Raw genomic sequence first — 23,313 nt, 5'->3', positions numbered from 1 at the left:
GGCCCCGATCGGGCCTATACCAGAGAACATATTGGGCTGCTGCATCGCTATCGGGTTTGTAGTAGGTCAGCAGATGTGCCCTCCCCAGGCAATATTGTCCCTTCGTCCCCCCACCCAAATCCCCCATCTAGGGGTTGCATGTGTTGGCCACCCAACTTGTGTCCTCCGTGCCCTGTGATGGCAGTTCAGGTTAGTAGCCCGCCAGTCTCCTGGTTCCCAGTGTCTCCTCAGGGTCCGGGGAGACGGGGGAACTGTCAGCGACATTAGATACCCTCGTCCCTCTCCCTCCCCAAGTGTCCAGTCCCCCCCCCCGTTGCCTTGTGATCCCCATTACCCATAAGTGTGTATGTCCCCAGGTGTGTTCAGGACTCACCAAATCCCCGACCAATCGACCTCTCCTTGGAGACTACTCTTCCGGACCCTCCGGGCCCCCTCGTCGACGTGGTGGGGTATTGTTGCCGGGTATAGGTGCCTGTGGGAGCAGCGGTGTTAGAGGGTCTCGTCGTGTTGCCACAGTTTCTTCCAGGATCCAGTTCCTAGCGCTAACGGATGGTAGGCCCAGTGTTCGTAGCATACGTGGGATATCTTCTGGCCAGCGGGCCATGTATTACCGTGTTTCACTTGGAGGCTGAATGGGAAGCCCCATCGGTATGGTATGCGTTTATCACGGAGGGTACTCGTCACCGGTCTCAGGGCCCTTCTAGCGTCTAGTGTGAGGCCGGACAAGTCCTGGAAGAGTGAAACTTCGACCCCGCGGAATCTGATGGAGGTCTGCTCTCGTGCTGCGGCCATTATTTGATCTTTCACTCCTTGAGAGGTTAGGCAGCATACCACATCCCTGGGGTTGCCGTCCTGTCGTAAAGGGCCCAGTGCTCTGTGTGCCCTCTCAATACGGAGTGTTTCAGGGGCTTGGTCCCGCATTATCTGTTGAAATAAGGCAATTAGCGTTGCCTGGAGCTGATCTGCGTCCGCTTCTGGCAGGCCCCTAATCCGGATATTATTACGCCGGCTCCTATTCTCCAGATCTTCCACTTGCCTGCGGAGCGTTAGGAGCATGTTACCCTGTCTTGTAACCGCCACCTCTGTTGCCCTGTGGTGTTCATCGCATCCCTGGGCTGCTGTCTCTATTTCATCCACTCTTTGTTCAAGCGCATTCAGGTCAGAGCGCATTTCAGCGAGCTCACCACGCATTGCGGCTCGGATTTCCTGCACTAGGGTGCCAGTGTCTGCCTTGGTGAGCATGCTGGCAGAGATGTGTGCCAATTCAGCTCTGATCTGGGCTAGCTCACTACCCTGTGCGACTTCTGTGTGGGGCTCTCCCTCGTTCTCCGTGGTTGGAGAGGCGGGCGCCATTTTGTGCTCACCATGCTGTTTTCGCGTGTCGGGCGGTGTAGCGACGAAATCATCCATCGGGCCCGTGTGTCTTCTCGGTGAGTCTGTTCCCGCTGTCTCTGCTGTTAGCTGTCTCTTATTGCGGACCATTTTCTCCCGTTTTTGTGGCTAATTTTCGCTATTTAGGCGGCCAGGGGTGCGGAGCTCTTTCAGTGTGCGTCCTGCACCATGCTCGTCCAGGCCACACCCCTAGAATAGACATTTAAATATGTTCTCTCTGTAATGGCACAAGTGAGCAAAAGCTATTTTGAGACGTGAGCGGGTATTTACCGAAGGGCAAAGTACTGAATTTCTCTAAGCTTTTGTCCGTTTATTCTTTGTTTTTATTGCAATTCATTAACTATTAACTTGGCTCTCCCCAAGTTAAAAGGGTAATCCAGACGTGGACCACGTCCTCACTGTGCGTAGAGGGGTATCAGCTACACCTCACTGACGGGGCTCAAAGAAGGCCGAAACAATCGTCTGGGGTTACTGTAACTCTTGTGCAGAGAGAACTTGCTGGCATTTTGGTTCTGGACTGCCCATACAGATGAGATCTGGATAAGTTTCAAAATATGTTCTCTCTGTAATGGCACAAGTGAACAAAAACTATTTTGAGACCTGTGAGGGGATTTACTGAAGTGCAAGTTGTGTCCATTCTCAGAGTTCTCATATACTTTGTTTAAATTCATTTTGCATCTTACAGCCAGCCCACATTAATTGAGCTTTTTTTGGAAGATGGAATACTCTGCTCCACCAAATGTGATCTATAATACAGTAAACTGTCACCGTCTTAATTAAAATCCGATATTAAAAATCCATTTGCCAAATAAATACTTTATACCAGGCATCTCCCATTTCTTCCCAATAGTTTTCGTTCACGTTACGTGTACATGGTTATTGAACTAATGCTTGCTTCCCAACATTCAAGATTTTGGGCCCTGTACTGCTGTCCTTTAGTTCCCTGGTGGTGTCCTGTATCCAGTTTGTTCCCGGCACGAGTGCATCATTAGACTTGCTAACGCTGTACAGATATACATAGGACTATGCATGGTCCTGCCAGTAATGGGCCAGTCAGACAGGCTGTCAGTCAACTTTGCGTGCTTGATGACAGGCTGACATGCCCCTTAAATGGGGGCCCACTCCTTTTACAGGTGGACTTGAAGCGCTTCACAGGTGACGTGAGTCAAATCATTGGCAATGCCCTCCACGGCTCGATCGCATACCTCCCAATGTTGGGGCATATTTAGCAGGGTCTGTCCAATGATTTCTGTTGAGTTAAGATGTCTCTGTCCCTTCTTTTTTTCCTCATTCCTTTTGCACATTTTAGACCAAAAAAGTTGGAAAATTCCTTTTTTAATTTATTTTTTATTCAGGTTTTAAATTAGGTTGTTGTAGCGGACCATGGGTAACCCGACCTGTTACCTCCACTAATTCCTTCCCTCAGCCAACTTGCAGACATCCATTCCTCCAGTAATCAGATGAAACATAGTAATGGGAGTCAACTGATTTTATTCAGGCCACACACAGCTTTTATGCTCTGGCCCCTACATGGGGTCTCCAATACAATGAAACATGGCAAAATATATATACACACTAAAGACAGAAATTGGATATACATGAAAACTACCGTATATATACCCGTGTATAGGTCGAGACATTTTGCCTGCAAACTTAATGTTATCTTGCAGGCTCGACTTATACACGGGTGTGAGGGGGGGTGGCCGCATTAAAGTGGTGCCGCTGGACCGGGCAGCCGCCTAGCCGGTCCGGCGGCATACTCACTTTCATGCTTTCTGACTGCAGCTGTCAGAAAGCACGAACTGAAGGAGGGCGGCGGCGGCATAATCAGGGTAGCGGGAGGGAGAGGGAGGGACATTCATATTCGTCGGACCGGCGGGAGCACATAAAACCACTCTCCCGCCGGTCACTCTCTTACCCCTCCAGATGTGCTGGCCAAATGAGGGGATGTGAGCTGCAGCCAATCAGCTCACATTATGTTAAGGGCTGCTGGGATAGAGTCACCACAGATCCCTGAGGAAGTCCCCTATCGGACGAAACGCGTTGGACAACTTACCTTGGACTTTATCAGAACTTTTACTCTATTTGTTTTATATTATATTTGTTTCTGTTTTTATTGCTATATTTTGGCACCACAAGATCTACTGCGCTGCTACCTGGTTCCACATTGTGTGGAGATATGCCCAGATTGTCTGCCTGCTTGTAAGTGCAATCTAAATAAATCTTTTTTTGATTCTAACTGTACTTCACCATGTATGGCTCTCTTTCCTCCATTTACTTAAGGAATTTATGAGGATTTCCAATACTGAGATCTACCAGCTCTCTGATTCGTTTTAACCCGTGGTGGGGTGAGAAGTCTACTTTCATCTTATGTTTGTGAGTTCAATACCTACACCATTCACTTTTTTTTTTATTGTAACTGTATTACGCTATGTTATGTTCACAGGATCCTCTGTGCCTGAGAGATAATTGCATGATAAAAACATATAATTCAATTATCTCTCAGGTACAGAATACTTACAAAATCCATACAAAATATAAAGTACCTCAAAAGTACCCCCACCATACTCAGGAATCCCACAAAAAGTACATCCCCTGATCTGAGTGTATAACATATCCAAAGAACACACAGATCGGTTCGGTGATGTCACGATTCGGGGAACCCAACACGCTAACACACACACACACACAGAAAAGGTGCAGTACCGGACCTTAGAGTGGCCGGGCTAAGCACACACAGAATAGTCAGGAGACAAGCCGAGTAAGGGGAACCAGAAGACAGAATAACGAGAGACAAGCCGAGGTCAAAGGGTAGGAGAAAGTCACAAAGTCAGATTAACAAGCCAGAGAGTACGTAACCAGAAACACAAGTTCAGTATCAATACTAGCAAGCAAAGACCACAACAGGGCAGGGAGGAACAGGAAAGGTAAGTATTTAAACCATCAGGTTAATTCTGATTGGATAATTTCCAATCAGAATTAACAATTACAAGTGGGAGATATCTAAACCTCCCAGTGTGATTGAGGCACTGTGCCTTTAACGCCGGGTCAGGTGACTGACCTCGGCGTGTAATATATTGGGCGGTCTCCCAGCGTGCAGCGTCATGCATGCTGCCGCTGGGGGACGTAGAGGAAGACGCGGGCGGCATCCGAGGCTGGAAGGATGCCGCTCGCCGAGCCCAGGAGGAGGAGGGGACCGCGGACGGCTGGAGGGTGAGTACCGCGAGCGGAGTGCAGCCTCCCCTCGCAGCCGCCCGCGGGATCCCGACATTACCCCCTCCTCGAAGAACGCCCGGAGGGCAGGAAGCAGAAGACTTCAAAGGAAACCGGGCATGAAAGGAGCGGACCAAAGAGGGAGCGTGCAGATCAGAGCTAGAAACCCAAGACCGCTCCTCAGGACCCTACCCCTTCCAATCCACCAGATATTGCAGCTGGTCCCTAGAAACACGAGAGTCGAGAAGGGCAGCCACCTCGTACACGTCACTAGGGACAGCGCGAGGGGAAACGGGCCGCCCGAGGGGACGAGAGAACCGGTTACACAGTAAGGGCTTCAAAAGCGAGACGTGAAACGTGTTCGGAATACGCATGGAAGGAGGCAGGTCAAGGGAGTAGGAAACGGGGTTAACCCTACGTAACACCTTGTAGGGACCAAGAAATCTGGGAGCAAATTTAATCGAGGGAACCTTGAGATGGAGGTTCCTGGAGGACAACCATACCCTATCACCCGGAACATAAGAAGGGGCCGCAACCCTATGGCGATCAGCAAACTTCTTCTGAGCAGCTGCTGAACGAGACAGCGCAATATGGACCTGATCCCACATCTTCCGCAAAGAGGCGAGGTGCTGGTCCAAGGCGGGCCTTGTCGGAGAACGCACCGGGAAGGACAGAAGGCCGAAACCCATAAGCAACCTCAAAAGGACTTAAGCCAGTAGACAAATGAGACACCGTATTCTTGGCAAATTCAGCCCACGGAAGGAGGCGAGACCAGTCGTCCTGGTGCGCATTAGTGAAGCAGCGCAAATACAATTCCACAGACTGATTAGCACGTTCGGCCACACCATTAGATTGCGGGTGATAGGAGGAAGTAAACGACAAGGAGACCCCCATTTCAGCACAAAAGCCGCTCCAAAACCGAGAGACAAATTGAGGGCCCCTGTCAGATACGATATCCTGAGGCACCCCATGCAAGCGGAACACTTCTTTGGCAAACACCTGAGCTAGCTGAACCGCAGAAGGCAGTTTCTTAAGCGGAATAAAGTGCGCAATTTTAGAGAACCTATCCGTCACAGTCAATAACACTGTCTGACCATCAAAGAGGAAGGTCTACAATGAAATCCATGGATAAGTGGGTCCAAGGTTTCTTAGGTATAGATAGAGGCATCAGTAGACCCTGGGGTCTCACATTAGGGGACTTACACTGCGTACAGACCCGACAAGCCTGTACAAAATCCATTACGTCTCGCTTAAGTGAAGGCCACCAGAACTGTTGAAGGAGGCCCTTATAGGTTTTGGTAACCCCCGGATGACCAGCAGTTTTGGCGGTGTGAAATAAAGTCAACAACTTTTTTCTGTCATTTGCTTTAACGTATAGTTTACCAACTGGCGTCTCAGGGGGTGCTTGGGTTTGGTATGTCTTAATACTATCAAGGAAAGGAGACGAAACAACCAAACGGGTAGCAGGTATTATCTGAGACGCAGGTACAATATGTTCAGGAGTCGGGTTAACAAATTCTAATGGTTCATGCTGTCGAGAGATAGTGTCTGCTTTGGCATTATGGCAACCAGGTCTATAGGTAATCACGTATTGGAAGCGTGAAAGAAATAGAGACCATCTAGCCTGCCGGACAGATAACCTTCTAGCATCCGCTATATAGGAGAGGTTCTTATGGTCTGTTATAACCATAATTTTGTGTCTAGAACCCTCTAATAGGTACCTCCATTCCTTAAAAGCTAACACAATAGCTAATAGTTCCCTGTTCCCAACATCGTAATTCCTTTCCGGATCAGACAACCTTTTAGAAAAATAACAACAGGGATGGAGGGGTTTGTCATACGACAACCTCTGAGACAGTACTGCTCCCACACCCGACTCAGAAGCGTCTACTTCCATAACAAAGGGAAGAGAAGGATTAGGGTGGTGCAGCACTGGAGCAGAGGCAAATGCTTTCTTGAGAGTTTCGAAGGCCTTAAGGGCTTCAGGAGTCCAAACCCTAGGGTGTAGACCTTTTTTTAGTCAGCTTCGTTATAGGAGAGATAAGTGGTGAAAAGTTTTTTATAAATTTCCCATAATAGTTGGCAAATCCTATAAAACGCTGGATAGCCTTCAGTCCTTGGGGAAGTGGCCAAGACAGTATGGCTTCCAATTTAGCAGGATCCATACTGAAACCCTGTTCAGTAATTATATATCCTAGGAATTGCACAGAGGTCTGATCGAATAAACATTTTTCTAACTTACAGTAGAGTCCGTTCTGTAATAACCTTTTGAGCACCATCCTAACATGGTTATGGTGTGACTTCAAATCAGGGGAATACACAAGTATGTCGTCAAGGTACACCACGGCACATAAATGCAATAGATCCCTAAGGACATCATTTATGAGGTCCTGAAACACAGCAGGAGCATTACACAGTCCAAAAGGCATGACCAGATATTCGTAATGCCCACTGCGTGTGTTGAACGCTGGCTTCCACTCATCATTCTCCTTTATACGGACAAGGTTATAAGCCCTCCTGAGGTCTAATTTAGTGAAGAACTTAGAACCTTTAACACGATCAAACAACTCAGTGATGAGGGGTACAGGGTAGGCGTTTTTAATCGTTATATAATCAGACCCCTGTAGTCTATACATTGCCTCAAATTGCCCTCCTTCTTTGCCACAAAGAAGAAACCAGCACCAGCAGGGGAGGAGGACCTTCTAATAAAACCATTACTTAGGGATTCCAGTATGTACTCCTCCATGACCTGGTTTTCTTTCTCAGAAAGAGGGTAGACCTTTCCCCAAGGAGGCATTGTACCCGGTAACAGGTTTATGGCACAGTCATACTCACGATGTGGAGGTAGCTTATCTGCCTCCCTTTTTTCAAAAACCAAGGCAAGGTCTGCATATACAGAAGGGACAGAAACCGAAAGTGGTTTAGCCGTGGGCACGTTGAGTAAACAAACAGAACGTACATGAGCATACAGTCTCATTGACAAGATTCCCCCCAGGAAAGTATATCTAAACAACCCCAATCAAGTGCAGGGTTGTGGTTAACTAACCAGGGAAAACCCAGAACGATGGAGGCAGTAGGAGAGTCAATTATTTGGAAGGTTAACCTTTCCTTGTGAAAAGCACCCAAAGACATAACTATGTCCTGGGTTTCATGGGTCACCAGGGGTTTCTCAAGTGGTCTACCATCTATGGCCTTAACGGCCAAGTGTGTGGCGTTTCGGATCAAAGTCAGGGCTGCGGTTTTGGCAAAGGTCTCATCCATAAGGTTGTCTGCCGCACCTGAATCGATCAAGGCTTTGGTTGTTATAGTGGTTTTATTGACCAAAAGAGAAACCGTAATAAACGGTCTGGAGATGGACACATGAGGGGACAAAGTCATAACACCCGAGGCCGACCCCTCTCTAGGCCTTAGGTGCTGGAGTTTCCCTGTACTTTAGGGCAGGCGTTACAGTGGTGCCCCCTCTTCCCACAACAAAGGCATAACCCCTCCCTTCTACGGTACGCTCTTTCGGCCTCAGTTAACCCCGTAGCACCCAATTGCATGGGTTCAGGGGATGGTTGCCTAGGAGCGGGTAACGCTAGTAGTGCAGTACTGGGTAGAGCAGTTAACACCCGTGTATACAGCCGTCTTTGACTACGCCTCTCTCTAATACGGTTATCAATAAGAATCATATAGTCTATAACATCATCTAGAAGAACAGGCAATTCCCTGGATGCTATTTCCTCCAATATATAAGCGGCCAAACCCTCCTGAAAGGCTGTTACAAGGGCGTCATTATTCCAAACCACTTCAGCTGCTAGAGTGTGGAATTCGATAGTGTAATCCGCTACAGATCTGTTACCCTGTCGGACCCTAAGCAGAGCTTTGCCAGCAGAAGCAACCCTACCGGGTTGATCAAACGTGCGTTTGAAAGCTGTCAGAAAATCTGCAAAGGACATAGGAGACCTTTCTCCCACATGGGGTTGGCCCATGCTAAAGCTCTCCCGGACAAGTGGTTTATCAAAAAGGCAATTTTAGATCTGTCAGTGGGATAGGAACGTGGATTCATCACCAAATGGATGTCGATTTGGTTGACGAAACCACGACACAATGCTGGGTCACCGCTGTAGTGGCGTCATGTGAACTACATGAGCAGGAACGGGTACTGGAGTGGGAATGGGTTCGGGCACAGCAGCAGCAGCCTCCTGAACGGCAGGCTGCAAGTGTGCAGTACGAGCAAGTATGGTTTGCAAAGCTTGAGCAAACTGATCCATACGGTGGTCCAAGCCATCCACTCTAGCCTCCTGATTAACTAGGAGCTGTGGTATGTCAGCAGGTTCCATTATGGCCCTGTTGTAATTTCACGAATCGGGGAACCCAACACCCTAACACACACACACACACAGAAAAGGTGCAGTACCGGACCTTAGAGTGGCCGGGCTGAGCACACACAGAATAGTCAGGAGACAAGCCGAGTAAGGGGAACCAGACGACAGAATAACGAGAGACAAGCCGAGGTCAAAGGGTAGGAGAAAGTCACAAAGTCAGATTAACAAGCCAGAGAGTACGTAACCAGAAACACAAGTTCAGTATCAATACTAGCAAGCAAAGACCACAACAGGGCAGGGAGGAACAGGAAAGGTAAGTATTTAAACCATCAGGTGACTGACCCCGGCGTGTAATATATTGGGCGGTCTCCCAGCGTGCAGCGTCATGCATGCTGTCGCTGGGGGACGTGGAGGAAGACGCGGGCGGCATCCGAGGCTGGAAGGATGCCGCTCGCCGAGCCCAGGAGGAGGAGGGGACCGCGGACGGCTGGAGGGTGAGTACCGCGAGCGGAGTGCAGCCTCCCATCGCAGCCACCCGCGGGATCCCGACAGGTGAAACTGGAATACCATCGAGGTAAAGTTTTGACCGGCTGGACATGAGGCGGTAGCCCAAAACAGTTCCAGGGAAATAGGTGTCCTGGACGTTGTCTGTTTGAGGGTTCCAGTGCGAACACCATGCCATGGAATCTCTTTTCGTTTCAGGATACGAATGCTCCCCCTGTCCGGTAGTTCATATCTCACGAACGTCGTTCGTATAGGTGGTCGGAAAATAGAACGGGCAGCGGTCTGATCTTTACCGGGAAAAGAGTTCCAGGCACTCGATGACAGTACCGCTGCTCACATTCGGGAGACAAGATGGCCGCCATTCTTTTGTCCACCACGAGCGTTCAGTTATACGAAATAGCGGGCACCCAGGAGTAGCATTCATTAATTACTTCCCTTGTGGTTTTGCACTTAAGTTTCTGGTGTGAGCATTCTAATGGTGTACAGGGGTAGTCCTCATATGGAAGTCAAATGGATTTCGTTCGTATACAGTACTCCGGAACGGAAAAAGGGCAAACCAGACGAAATGAGGGGACAAAAATGAAATTGGTGGTAGTTCCGCCACAGTTGTTTTAGCCTAACATATAAAATTAAGCCTTGCACTCAAACTCCCACTACTCCTGGAAAGCAGCAATGACTATAATACACATCAGTCCCAATACATACAATAAGAATCAAAGAAAGAAGTCACTTGTGCAATATCTCAAATCCTTAAAGAAGCAAATGCTTCCTACAAGGCGAACCTAGTAGGGAGCACAGAGAAAAGGGTTATAGGGGTGGCAAAAAGGGCATAGCCCTATAAATATTATAATAGAGAGAAAAGAGGCAGGATCATTCCATAATCAAATGGACTGATCCCCCTCATAGACCACCCCAACATGGGCGTCAAAAAAAGTATATCAAAAACAATAAATAAACTTTATTTCAAAGAAGCAATTAGAAAGCTAAAAAGACCTCATGAAACAGAGGGTATGAGATTATTGCAGGCAACTAGTTATAGTGTAGAGTGTCCATATAAATGTAACAATGTAGCTCATAAGAGAGTTATAGGAAAAAAGAGACACTAGTTACACTATATATTGTGCCATGCAAATAATCATTAAACCTACACAGAACAGTATATGTGCTTCAAAAAGAGACCAGAAATCGAAAGGATAGAAAGGTCCATAAAGTACATATATTAGAAAAAAAGGGGGAAGTGTAGGGAACAGAATAACTTCACAAAATCCTACACATATAGCCCAAAAGATCCTCCTGTACCCCCTAACCTTCCTAAAGTATCATTAGAGCACAGAAAATACTGACATATAGGTCCGCTAAGGTTCTAAAAAAGTCGGTAAAGACCCGACGCGCGTTTCAGCGGTAAAGCCGCCTTTCTCAAGGGACAGACAGACCAAAGCAAAAGGTCCCCCCCCTCCCCACTCGTATAAGTACCTCTTCTACGCCGCCCACTTGGGAGTTTCGCGCCATCCTCAGTCCGTATAAGCCAATAGGATCCCCAGAGGAGAGAAGGTCAATAGGGTCCTATAAGGCGAACTAGGCAGCCACTTAGGGTGCCACATAGGAGGGGGCGCCCTGCGCACCCATCGCCGGCCCTTTAAATACTGGAGCCGCCTGAGCAGTTGCACTGCCTCACCTCCTCTTCCCTGTAGCGTGGCCGAGCTCCTCTCTGGTCCGCGACCCGGCCGGACTGACAGGAAGTGCACACTGAGCGAGTGTGCACTTCCTGTCAGTCCGGCCGGGTCGCAGGCCGGAGAGGAGCTCAGCCACGCTACAGGGAAGGGGAGGTGAGGAGAAGATTACATGGAGGGGGGAGAGAAGATTGGAGGGAGGAGGGAACAGAAGATTGGAGGGAGTGGGGGAGAGAAGATTGGAGGGAGTGGGGGAGAGAAGATTGGAGGGAGTGGGGGAGAGAAGATTGGAGGGAGTGGGAAGAGAAGATTGGAGGGAGGGGGAAGAGAAGATTGGAGGGAGGGGGAGAAGGTTGGAGGGAGGGGGGAAGAAGGTTAGAGGTAGGGGGAGAGAAGATTGGAGGGAGGGGAGAGAAGATTGGAGGGAGGGGGAGAGAAGATTGGAGGGAGGGGGAGAGAAGATTGGAGGAAGGGGGAGAGAAGGTTGGAGGGAGGGGGAGAGAAGGTTGGAGGGAGGGGGAGAGAAGGTTGGAGGGAGGGGAGAGAAGGTTAGAGGGAGGGGGAGAGAAGGTTGGAGGGAGGTGGGAGAGAAGATTGGAGGGAGAAGATTACAGGGGGGGAGAGAAGATTGGAGGGAGGGGGGAGAAGATTGCAGGGAGGGGGGGAGAAGATTGGAGGGAGGGGGGAGAAAAAGAGAAGATTACAGGGAAGGAGGGAGGGAGGGGGGAGTGGAGAAGATTACAGGGAGGGAGGGGGGATAGAAGATTGGAGGGAGGAGGGGAGAGAAGATTACAGTGAGGGGGGGTAGAAGATTACAGGGAGGGAGAGGGGGATAGAAGATTGGAGGGAGGGGGGGATAGAAGATTGGAGGGAGGGGGGAGAAGGTTGGAGGGGGAGAAGATAACAGTGAGGGAGGGGGGGAGAGAAGATTGGAGGGGGAGTAGATTACAGGGAGGGAGGTGGGGAGTGGAGAAGATTGGAGGGAGGGGGGAGAAAAAGAGAAGATTCACTGACTTCTCTATTCAACCTCTTGAAAGTTATTTTGGATTTTATTAAAGGACACGGAGGCTCATATTATGCTTATCTCTTTCTTTATTATACCTCAGCAGTAAAGAGAAGGTATAAACATTCATAGAAAAAAATTTGAACAGGTTCTCCAAGGGTTAACACAACATTATACCCTTAACCAATAGGAACAGTCCACCTATCTATAACTACTCATGTGACCTTTCCTCTCCCTCTTTCTTTGGTCATGCCTCAGCTAAGTACCATATAATTTTAGCTCTCCTCAGAGCAACTTATATTTAGATTGTTAGAGCCTTTTATGTCTTGAATGCCTTCATGTAATTCTGCATATGTCTTATTATTACTCCTCTACTATCGGTTCTATCTACTTCTGGTGCAGGGCAATATTTTCCGTGGTTTCCCGCCGCCCCCTCCCACGGTTAACCCCCTCCCTCCTGCACCTCCCCGGGTAGTTTATTACCCATTCACATTGTCGTCCTCCCCCCAAGCGACCCGTGGCGGCCGTTTCCCGGCGCGAGCGTTCTGAATCCAGAGACCGCTCGCGCATGCGCAATAGCGGTAACACTCCTACAAAACCTGGGATTTCTAATCAACTAGGAGAAGTCGGTACTAGCCCCCTCCCAGTCCCTAGAATTCCTAGGATTCGAGATAGGGGCGGTCCTAGGGACCCTAAGCTCACCACCCACAAAGATAAAAATCATCAAGAAGGAGATCTGCAGAACATTGGCTCGTCCAACACTCACTGTCAGACAACTAGCCAGAATAATTGGACTCCTCTCCGCTTCCATACAAGCGATCTTCCCGGGACCCCTGCACTACAGGGCCCTGCAGAGACTAAAAGCCGAACAGTTACACTCAGGGCACTCCTACTCAGACTCTGTGCCACTCGATCACACAGCCAAGGAGGAGCTCAAGTGGTGGCTACAACACATGGAAGCATGGAACGGCAGAGCAATCTTCGGCAGCAACCCAGATTGCGTAATAGAATCCGATGCCAGCACACGGGGCTGGGGAGCGCGCTGTGGGCATACCTCCACAGGCGGAAGATGGTCCCAATCAGAGAGGACACTACATATCAACAGCCTGGAACTTATGGCAGGATCATTCGCGCTAAAGAGTCTCTTGGGCCCCGCGACGCACTGCTCCATCATCTTGAGGATGGACAACGTATCAGCAGTACAGTACGTCAACCGCCTCAGCAGCACCAGGTCCAAAATCGTAGCAGATCTACCCACAGAATTTTGGGAATTTTGCTTGGAACGCAACATAACAGTACGGGCCGAATACATCCCGGGACTTTCAAATACCGTAGCAGATTGGAACTCCAGACACCTACGGGACACCAGCGATTGGCGCCTGAACCGAGAGACGTTCCTACGACTACAAACACTATGGGGTCCGATGTATATAGACCTGTTTGCGTCACGGTTGAATACACAACTCCCAGAGTTCTTCAGCTGGAGACCAGATCCAGACGCATTAGCTACGGACGCATTCCTACAACCATGGCCGAACAAACGACAATACACGTTCCCTCCGTTCACTCTGCTAGCACGAACACTAGTACACCTCGACCGCGCACGGACATCCCTAGTCCTCATAACGCCATTCTGGACAGCACAGCCTTGGTTCCCTTCACTCATGGAGATGGCCATAGACCTTCCCAGAATGCTCCCCGAGAACCCGCGTCTCCTTTCGGACCTCGATGGGAACCCACACCCTCTGATGATGCAGGGACAACTCAGGTTGTTGGCGTGGCTTCTTTCCGGGGACCCTGGGTCGTGCCAAATGTTCTGCAAACAACTCTCGAGCTTCTGGCAGGAGCCTGGGCTCCTGGAACACGGAGATCCTACACTAAAGCTTGGAACATCTGGAGTGGTTGGTGCATGGAACAACACGTGGATCCCGTATGTGCCTCTGTGAACCACCTGTTACGTTTTCTTACACACCTATACGACCAAGGACTAGCATACCGAACTATCAATGTATACAGGTCAGCGATCTCCACTGGACACAAGGGTATAGAAGGATTCCCAGCGGGTAAACACCTGCTGGTGTGCAGACTCTTACGCGGAGTTCGATTGGCAAGACCACCACAACCCCGATATAGTACAGTATGGGACGTGAATCTGGTCTTAAACCTTTTGGAACAATGGCCAATGAAACAATTATCAGCGAAACTGGCCGTGCTCTTGTGCCTAATATCCTGCAAAAGAGTCTCAGATATCCGGGCATTGGACGTCGACGCACGCGCGTTCACTCCAACGGGAGTGGGAGTGACTTTCAACATTTCCAGACGTACTAAATCAGCGACATCATCAGTATCGTACCCAGCATTCCCTCACAACACAAACCTATGTCCAATAGCCTGCCTCAAGGAATATGAGACACGGACACAGGCACTTCTCTAGTCATCATGAATTATTTCTGGCCATCAATTCACCACACCAGCCAGTATCTTCAATAACGATAGCCCGATGGGTGAAGTGGATAATGACCTCCGCAAACATAGATACATCCGTATACGGAGCGCACTTCATTAGAGGAGCTATGGCATATAAAGTATTCAACTTGGGATGCAGGCTGGAAGACCTGTTACGGACGGCAGATTGGTCTCGTGAATCCACCTTTAAGGAATATTATTTTCACCCTACAGACGACGTATCATCGACAGTCATTGCACAGCATTGAACTAGCATAATATGAGCCTCCGTGTCCTTTAATAAAATTACCAGATTTTACTAATTACATGACGTAAAGTCATGATTTTATAAAGGACACGGAGGCGAATATTGGCCCACCCGGTAAGTATCTCAGGCCTATATCGGCGAAAGAAAGAGTGGAATTCCCACCCAACAAACCGTAGAATAAGGGTCATCGTGGTGTTTTTTTTTTGTCTAGATTTAATTTGATTATATAGGATAAGATTGATTACAACGACAACAGATGCAGCATACAAGTGAGTCTGTAGAAAATAATGCATATAGTAAGATTTAGTCACTACCACTGTGACAAACAGTTCCTAAGACCACATTTTACCACTTTTTTCTCTATCCCATTACAGCTTAATTCACAATAATCGACGCCCTGGATGACCAGTTGTCACCGCAGTTCACGCGGATAAGTTCTACAAGTTCGGGATATGGGAAAGTTCGACACAACAGAGTGTTCCAGTGTCTTCTCAAGTTATAAAGATACAGCTTCGGCATGACCAAAGAAAGAGGGAGAGGAAAGGTCACATGAGTAGTTATAGATAGGTGGACTGTTCCTATTGGTTAAGGGTATAATGTTGTGTTAACCCTTGGAGAACCTGTTCAAAAATTTTTCTATGAATGTTTATACCTTCTCTTTGCTGCTGAGGTATAATAAAGAAAGAGATAAGCATAATATTCGCCTCCGTGTCCTTTATGAAATCATGACTTTACGTCATGTAATTAGTAAAATCTGGTAATTGTTTCTCTATTTTGGGAATAGCACAGCTGCTTTGTTTACAAAATACCCACTGCTCCTCCCTTCATGTGTTTTTATAGAACTGCTAGAATCTCGGCCAGGAGTCAGAGCCTGCTTCACCCAGACGCCATGAAATGTATTGCAGCCAATCCTGGGATGGCATCATTCCATACTCCAAGTCAGCCTTATCTTTTAGTTTCACATAGAGATGTAACAATCGAGCAGAGGGCAGACTGTATCTATTTACATGGTTATATAGCTGAAAAGAGACTTGCTTCCATCAAGTTCAGCCTTCCTCACATGTTTTTGCTGTTGATTCAAAAGAAGGCATTTTGCCTACACTACACACACACAAATACAACCCTGCATCCAAATGTCAACACTACATAAAAACACACCAACATAATCAAAAACCACACTACAGAAAAATGCACGCCTGCATTCAACTGCCAATATGTGCAAACACACCCGTATATTCACTCACACATACTCCATACAAAAACATGCTTACATTCAAACACACAAACACTGCTCGGTGCTAAATACATAAAAAAAAATATACAAACACTGCTCGGTGCTAAATAGATTTTAAAAAAATTGCGGGTGTTTTAAAACTGGGGGGGGGCTTGTAGTTGTGAGTGGGTGCTGAGTAGTTGTGTGATTTATGGAGCAAGTGTTCTTGAGTATGTTTCTATCTTCAGACTAGAGTCTAAGGTGTTTTTTTCCCCTTTTTCTAAACACCTTAGACACACCCAGGTAATCCCCAAATCCTGGACTGGTAGGGGGTCCTGAGGACTGGGTTGAGAACCCCTGGTCTAAATGATACAATGATAAAAAGAGGCTATGTAAATAAAAAGATTTAAATAAAATCTCACTAAAATAGTAGTGCAGTCTTTAGGGGTTGATCCGTCCAGATGGTAAAATACGTTTAACAGTCTCAGTAATATAACAGGATAAAATAGGGGTGTAATCCTTGGGAGTTGATTCATCCGGATGATAAAATATCTGTATGAGACAAGGGGAGATACGACCGCCAGCCGATAGTATAATACGTCAGGTAAAATAAGGTACGTAAGGTAAAATGGATAAAATAAAAGGTAGTAGACTCACATTTAAAAGAGCTTAAGCCAGCTCTGGAGTGGATGGCGTCTAGCGGTATAATCCCCGCTTTGGGATACAATGGAGAGGTGTGTCCGTCAATCCAGTTTAGGTATCCAGGGTATATAAAAACAACAATAGTGCTCTCAATTTGAAAAGATTGCAGTATATAAAATAAAAAGTATGGAGCAGAAGGTACTGATCTATTATAGTAGCGTTCATGGAATGATTCCCACCTAGGATTTCTTTAAGTCCAGGATCAATAAAAATGCAAGCAATAAAATAGTTGAAAAATGTGCATATAAAATACAATAAAAAGAGAATTGGTACAAATAAAAGTAACCAAAAAAAAAAATAAACTTTTATTGTTCGAATACACAAATAAAAAACATTAACGCGTTTCGCCACAGGAATTATTAACCCCTCCAATGCCAATGAGAAAGAGACATGCAGGCCTTACTAACACCCAGGACTGATTAACACCTTCACACTCTGGAGAGATAGGCTGGAATGTGTGAAAACTGTCGGGATCACACAGTAATGCCAGCAATATATAGGTTCCCCTCTCTGTAAGGAATAGCTTACACAGACGCAATTTCCCTGCAGCATCCACCCCAGCAGCATTGGAATGTGCCACCGTCCTGAGACGCCATTCTGCGCCTCGGCAACGCTCATTATCTAGGGAAACTGCTTGCTGTGAACATGCATTTGTGGTCAGGGAGCATCCTGGGATCTCGCAATGTCCCTTATGATGTTGCGAGATCTTTCTTTTGTGCATGCACGGCTAAGTTTCCAAATTACCTACGGATAGAACACTGATTAACTGGATCGGTATCCCCCATAAGTTAACCGTGAAAAACGTAGGAAAGAAGCAGGTATGTATTAAAAACAAAATCCTATTTACCTGCAATTTCTGCCAGCAAAAATCAAGGGAGCGTGTTACATACTGTAACACTCACATATCCTCTGGTAGAAGCCAGCGGTGGAGCGAGGGGCTGAGGGTAAGTATTAACAGCTCCCAAAGCACATATATAACTTATCGCTATGAGAAATATTGTATTTATTGCCTTGGGAGCGGTCATGACAGGTTCACTTAAAGATAAATAAAAACGAAAAAAAAAAAGAGACATACGTCAGTCTCTGTGTGAAAGCTGCGTTTGTCTATTCCTTTGTATCAGCATACACTGTCTTTTATCACCCAGACAAAAGGAATCAAATACTTGTTAATCTACGCCCTAACAAATGCATCCAGGAGTTACGCGATTTGTGCTCCAACCTACAGAATTGCACATTTTATTTCCATCTGCTTTCATTGACATTCTACCTTAAAATCAAGTTACCGGTAAGTATTATAGCATTATAGAAGAAAGAAAAATGTTTTAAATAACTAAACAGTGCTGTGCTGGAATAAATGTCATTGTAGGTAGGTCCAATTACTTTACTTAAAAATAAATTTAACAGTCAAAGAACAAAAAGAAGCGATTGTTTTAATTCTAAGGTGCAGCAAGAAGCCTTCCTTCCCAATTATGTTTATATTTTAATAAGAGTGCCTTCATTCATCTCGGATTTAGTTGGGCCACAATTCAATAATAACATAAACCAACCCTTTCTTTTCTCCTGAAATTCTTGTAAAAACTACAGCTGAATTTTATAAAAGCAAATTAACGTTATGTACTTACAGTGTATCTGAATCAGGGCCGGCGCCACCTGTAAGGCGACCTAGGCAGCCGCCTAGGGCGCACCTTAGCAGGGGGCGCCGGATCCCTGTGCCGGGTTTGAGTGACAGGCAGGAGGGAGGCACAGAGCGTTCCTTCCTGCCGGTCTCTCAATGAAGCGTGGCCGGGCGGCGCGGAACGCGGGACAGGAACCTCTGTTTCCTGTACCCGGCCGCCGGCGGAATGACAGGAAGTGCTCACTCAGTGTGCACTTCCCTTCAGTCCGCCAGCGGCCGGGTACAGGAAACAGAAGTTCCTGTTCCGCGCCTCCCGGCCACGCTACATAGGCAGGAAGGAAGAGGAGGGTAAGGACCATTAGGGGAGGGGGGGGGGGGGGGCAAGAACCATTAGGGGAGGGGAGGGGGGGGAGCAAGAACCATTAGGGGAGGGGGGGGGAGCAAGGACCATTAGGGGAGGGGGGGGGGAGAAAAGACCATTAGTGGAGGGGGGGGAGCAAAGACCATTAGGGGAGGGGGGAGCAAGGACCATTAGGGGAGGGGGGGGAGTAAGGACCATAAGGGGAGGGGAGGGGGGGAGTAAGGACCATTGGAGTGGGGAAGTAAGGACCATTAGGGGAGGAGAGGGCGGGAGAGTAAGGACCATTAGGGGAGGGGGGAGTAAGGACCATTAGGGGAGGGGGGGAGCAAGTACCATTATGGGAGGAGGGGTAAGGACCATTAGGGGAGGTGAGGTAAGGACTACTAGGGGAGGGGGGAGTAAGGACCACAAGGGGAGGGGAGGGGGTAAGGACCACTAGGAGAGGGGGAGGAGTAAGGACCACTGGGGGACGTAGGGGGGAGTAAGGAACATTAAGGGGTTTGGGAGAGGGAGGACCACTAAGGGGGGGAAGGACCACCAAAGGGGGTAAGGAGGGAGGACCACTAAGGAGAGGGGAGGAGGGTAAGGACCACTAAGGGGGGGGGAAGAGGGTAATGACCACTGGGGGGGGGGATTACCACTAAGGGGGGGGGGAGGGGAAGGTTTACAAAGGGGTTTGGGAGAGGGAGGACCACTAAGGGGAGGGATGGAGGACCACTAAGGGGGAGAGGGGGAGTGAGAAGACCACCAAGGGGGGGCTGCAGAGAGACAGGGGGCCAAGGGAGAGCACTAAGGGACAGAAGGGGAGAACACGGAGGGACAGGAGGGAAGGGGACATCAATAATTGACAGGAGGGGAGAACACTATGAAAATGTTTTAAAAAAATAAAGAGCTGCTACCCTCTCAGTCCCTATCCTACCCCTCAAACCCTCTCTTTTACACTACACACACACAGAAAAATACAATGCATTCCTACTCACACACAGACACACCCGAAACACACAATGCATCCCTTACGTTCACACAAACACTCATTCTCTTACACACAGAAACAAAATGCATCTCTTACAAAATCAATGCACCCCTTACATACACACACTGCATTCAATTACATACACAGAAACACACCTTGCACCCCTTACACACACACATTCACACACAGAAACATACAAAGCATTCATTACACGCAAACCCACACTGCATCCCCTATAAACACACTACATCCCTTACACAAATTGGTATCCCTATAGACTACATTCTATAAGAACACACACACATTGCATCCTCTACAAGAACACATAAAACATCCCCTACACACATACACTGCACTTCCTGTGAGAGAACTCATGGGTGGGCCATGTAGGTATTTATGGGTGGGCACTGTAGGCATACTCACGGTCAAGCCCTGGGGGCCCAGACCTTGAGCTGTGTAAGGGGCCCAAAAAATGGAGCTGCTTCCTGTTCGTTAATTGTTGTGAGCACTGTTAAAAACAGTCTCCAGAGAGCCACTTCTACACCAGACCTGTGGAGCCAGACTGAGCCTCTTGTCCTCATCTGGTGGTAAGTAGGCAATCCAACATACTAATCTCACATTAAATGGATACTATAGTCACCAGAAGCACTACAGCAGAATGTAGTGGTTCTGGTGTCTATAGCCTGTGCCTGTAGGCTTTTTAATGTAAACACACTGTCTTTTCAGATAAAAGACACTTTGTGAAGACTGGCGTTGGCCCATATGGCAGAGCATATGGGGGGGGCGGCAAATTTTTTTTTGCCTAGGGCGGCAAAAATCCACCGGCCCTGCTCTGAATCGGCCAGGAACTGTTACTATGCCAGTCTGGAGGGATTGTTTACAGTGGTTGGCGCTCCACCCTTACCCGCAGGGACCCAGGGACCGGTGGAAATCCCCATGTGGCATTGTATCAATTAATAGTAAATTACACTGACACAAAGTTACTCTCTCAGCGCCAAAACTGAGTAACAATCAGCTCTAGAAATCTCATTACAAATAACTCCTTATGTTAAGAATAAAGCAGGAATTGTGAGCTTGTGATGGTCCCTTATATTAAGAATAAAGCAGTAATTGTGAGCTTGTGATGGTCCCTTATATTAAGAATAAAGCAGGTATTGTGAGCTTGTGATGGTCCCTTATATTAAGAATAAAGCAGGAATTGTGAGCTTGTGATGGTCCCTTATATTAAGAATAAAGCAGGAATTGTGAGCTTGTGCTGGTCCCTTATATTAAGAATAAAGCAGGAATTGTGAGCTTGTGATGGTCCCTTATATTAAGAATAAAGCAGGAATTGTGAGCTTGTGATGGTCCCTTATATTAAGAATAAAGCAGGAATTGTGAGCTTGTGATGGCCCCTTATATTGAGAATAAAGCAGGAATTGTGAGCTTGTGACGGTCCCTTATATTAATAATAAAGCAGGGATTGTGAGCTTGTGACGGTCCCTTATATTAAGAATAAAGCAGGAATTGTGAGCTTGTGATAGTCCCTTATATTAAGAATAAAGCAGGGATTGTGAGTTTGTGACGGTCCCTTATATTAAGAATAAAGCAGGAATTGTGAGCTTGTGATAGTCCCTTATATTAAGAATAAAGCAGGGATTGTGAGCTTGTGATGGTCCCTTATATTAAGAATAAAGCAGGGATTGTGAGCTTGTGATGGTCCCTTATATTAAGAATAAAGCAGGGATTGTGAGCTTGTGATGGTCACTTATATTAAGAATAAAGCAGGGATTGTGAGCTTGTGATGGTCCCTTATATTAAGAATAAAGCAGGAATTGTGAGCTTGTGATGGTCCCTTATATTAAGAATAAAGCAGGGATTGTGAGCTTGTGATGGTCCCTTATATTAATAATAAAGCAGGGATTGTGAGCTTGTGATGGTCCCTTATATTAAGAATAAAGCAGGGATTGTGAGCTTGTGATGGTCCCTTATATTAAGAATAAAGCAGGAATTGTGAGCTTGTGACGGTCCCTTATATTAAGAATAAAGCAGGGATTGTGAGTTTGTGATGGTCCCTTATATTAAGAATAAAGCAGGAATTGTGAGCTTGTGATGGTCCCTTATATTAATAATAAAGCAGGGATTGTGAGCTTGTGATGGTCCATTATATTAAGAATAAAGCAGGGATTGTGAGCTTGTGATGGCCCCTTATATTAAGAATAAAGCAGGAATTGTGAGCTTGTGATGGTCCCTTATATTAATAATAAAGCAGGGATTGTGAGCTTGTGATGGTCCCTTATATTAAGAATAAAGCAGGGATTGTGAGCTTGTGATGGTCCTTTATATTAAGAATAAAGCAGGAATTGTGAGCTTGTGATGGTCCCTTATATTAAGAATAAAGCAGGGATTGTGAGCTTGTGATGGTCCCTTATATTAATAATAAAGCAGGGATTGTGAGCTTGTGATGGTCCCTTATATTAATAATAAAGCAGGGATTGTGAGCTTGTGATGGTCCCTTATATTGAGAATAAAGCAGGGATTGTGAGCTTGTGATGGTCCTTTATATTAAGAATAAAGCAGGGATTGTGAGCTTGTGATGGTCCTTTATATTAAGAATAAAGCAGGGATTGTGAGCTTGTGATGGTCCCTTATATTAATAATAAAGCAGGGATTGTGAGCTTGTGATGGTCCCTTATATTAATAATAAAGCAGGGATTGTGAGCTTGTGATGGTCCCTTATATTAAGAATAAAGCAGGAATTGTGAGCTTGTGATGGTCCCTTATGTTAAGAATAAAGCAGGGATTGTGAGCTTGTGATGGTCCCTTATATTAAGAATAAAGCAGGGATTGTGAGCTTGTGATGGTCCCTTATATTGAGAATAACGCAGGGATTGTGAGCTTGTGATGGTCCCTTATATTGAGAATAAAGCAGGGATTGTGAGCTTGTGATGGTCCCTTATATTAAGAATAAAGCAGGAATTGTGAGCTTGTGATGGTCCCTTATATTAAGAATAAAGCAGGAATTGTGAGCTTGTGATGGTCCCTTATATTGAGAATAAAGCAGGGATTGTGAGCTTGTGATGGTCCCTTATATTGAGAATAAAGCAGGGATTGTGAGCTTGTGATGGTCCTTTATATTAAGAATACAGCAGGAATTATGTAATGGCACAGAAATCAGATGAGGTGGGTGGTATTTGCTGGGTGGGGAGGATTAATAGGGGTGTGGGGTGGGCTTGAGTAGGCGGGGTTTGCAGGGATGGCCACTAGAAGGCTAGTCAGAACACGATGACAACAATATATCGTATCCCCTCTGCCCTCTCTCACCTTGTGCTTGGCTGGTCCTTATCAGGAGGATTGCTGAGAGTAGTGGGAGTAATCCGATCATCGTGTGACCAGGCAGGTGCATAGAATCTAGTCCGTATGGGACGCAGTGAGTCATGAAAATCCTTAGCGAGAGCAGGGGGTGGTGTGTTTGTGTGAGGGGGGAGGGGGCGGACCTCAAGTGAGGGACCGCCCCTTACTCCCACCCCTGCCTGGACTGGCTCTGTGATGTCCGTGCTATAGAATAATATTACAGATTTTGTGTCACAATTTTTGGTTAAGCAGATTCTGGCATTTGTTATATATCACATTTCTTGCTGGGCAATTTGCAAATCTGATATGTGCCT

General features: G+C 47.0%; 1 protein-coding gene across 2 annotated transcripts in view; it reads right to left on the bottom strand.

Annotated features, from left to right (window-relative positions):
• Window positions 1-23,096, bottom strand: part of LOC134586559 (nectin-1-like) — a 78,323-nt gene extending 55,227 nt beyond the window's left edge. For both annotated transcript variants that reach the window (XM_063442155.1, XM_063442146.1), the window contains exon 1: window positions 22,970-23,096. In XM_063442155.1, the coding sequence (XP_063298225.1) occupies window positions 22,970-23,084 (115 nt within the window). In that variant the 5' untranslated portion in view covers window positions 23,085-23,096. The remainder of the gene's footprint in view (window positions 1-22,969) is intronic.
• Between the last annotated feature and the right edge of the window lie 217 nt (window positions 23,097-23,313).

The sequence above is a fragment of the Pelobates fuscus genome, chromosome 1, assembly GCF_036172605.1.
Source record: "Pelobates fuscus isolate aPelFus1 chromosome 1, aPelFus1.pri, whole genome shotgun sequence".
NCBI classification, from domain to species: domain Eukaryota; kingdom Metazoa; phylum Chordata; class Amphibia; order Anura; family Pelobatidae; genus Pelobates; species Pelobates fuscus.
Note: the sequence above shows the minus strand (reverse complement) of the source record. Positions and strands in the feature narration are given on the sequence as shown.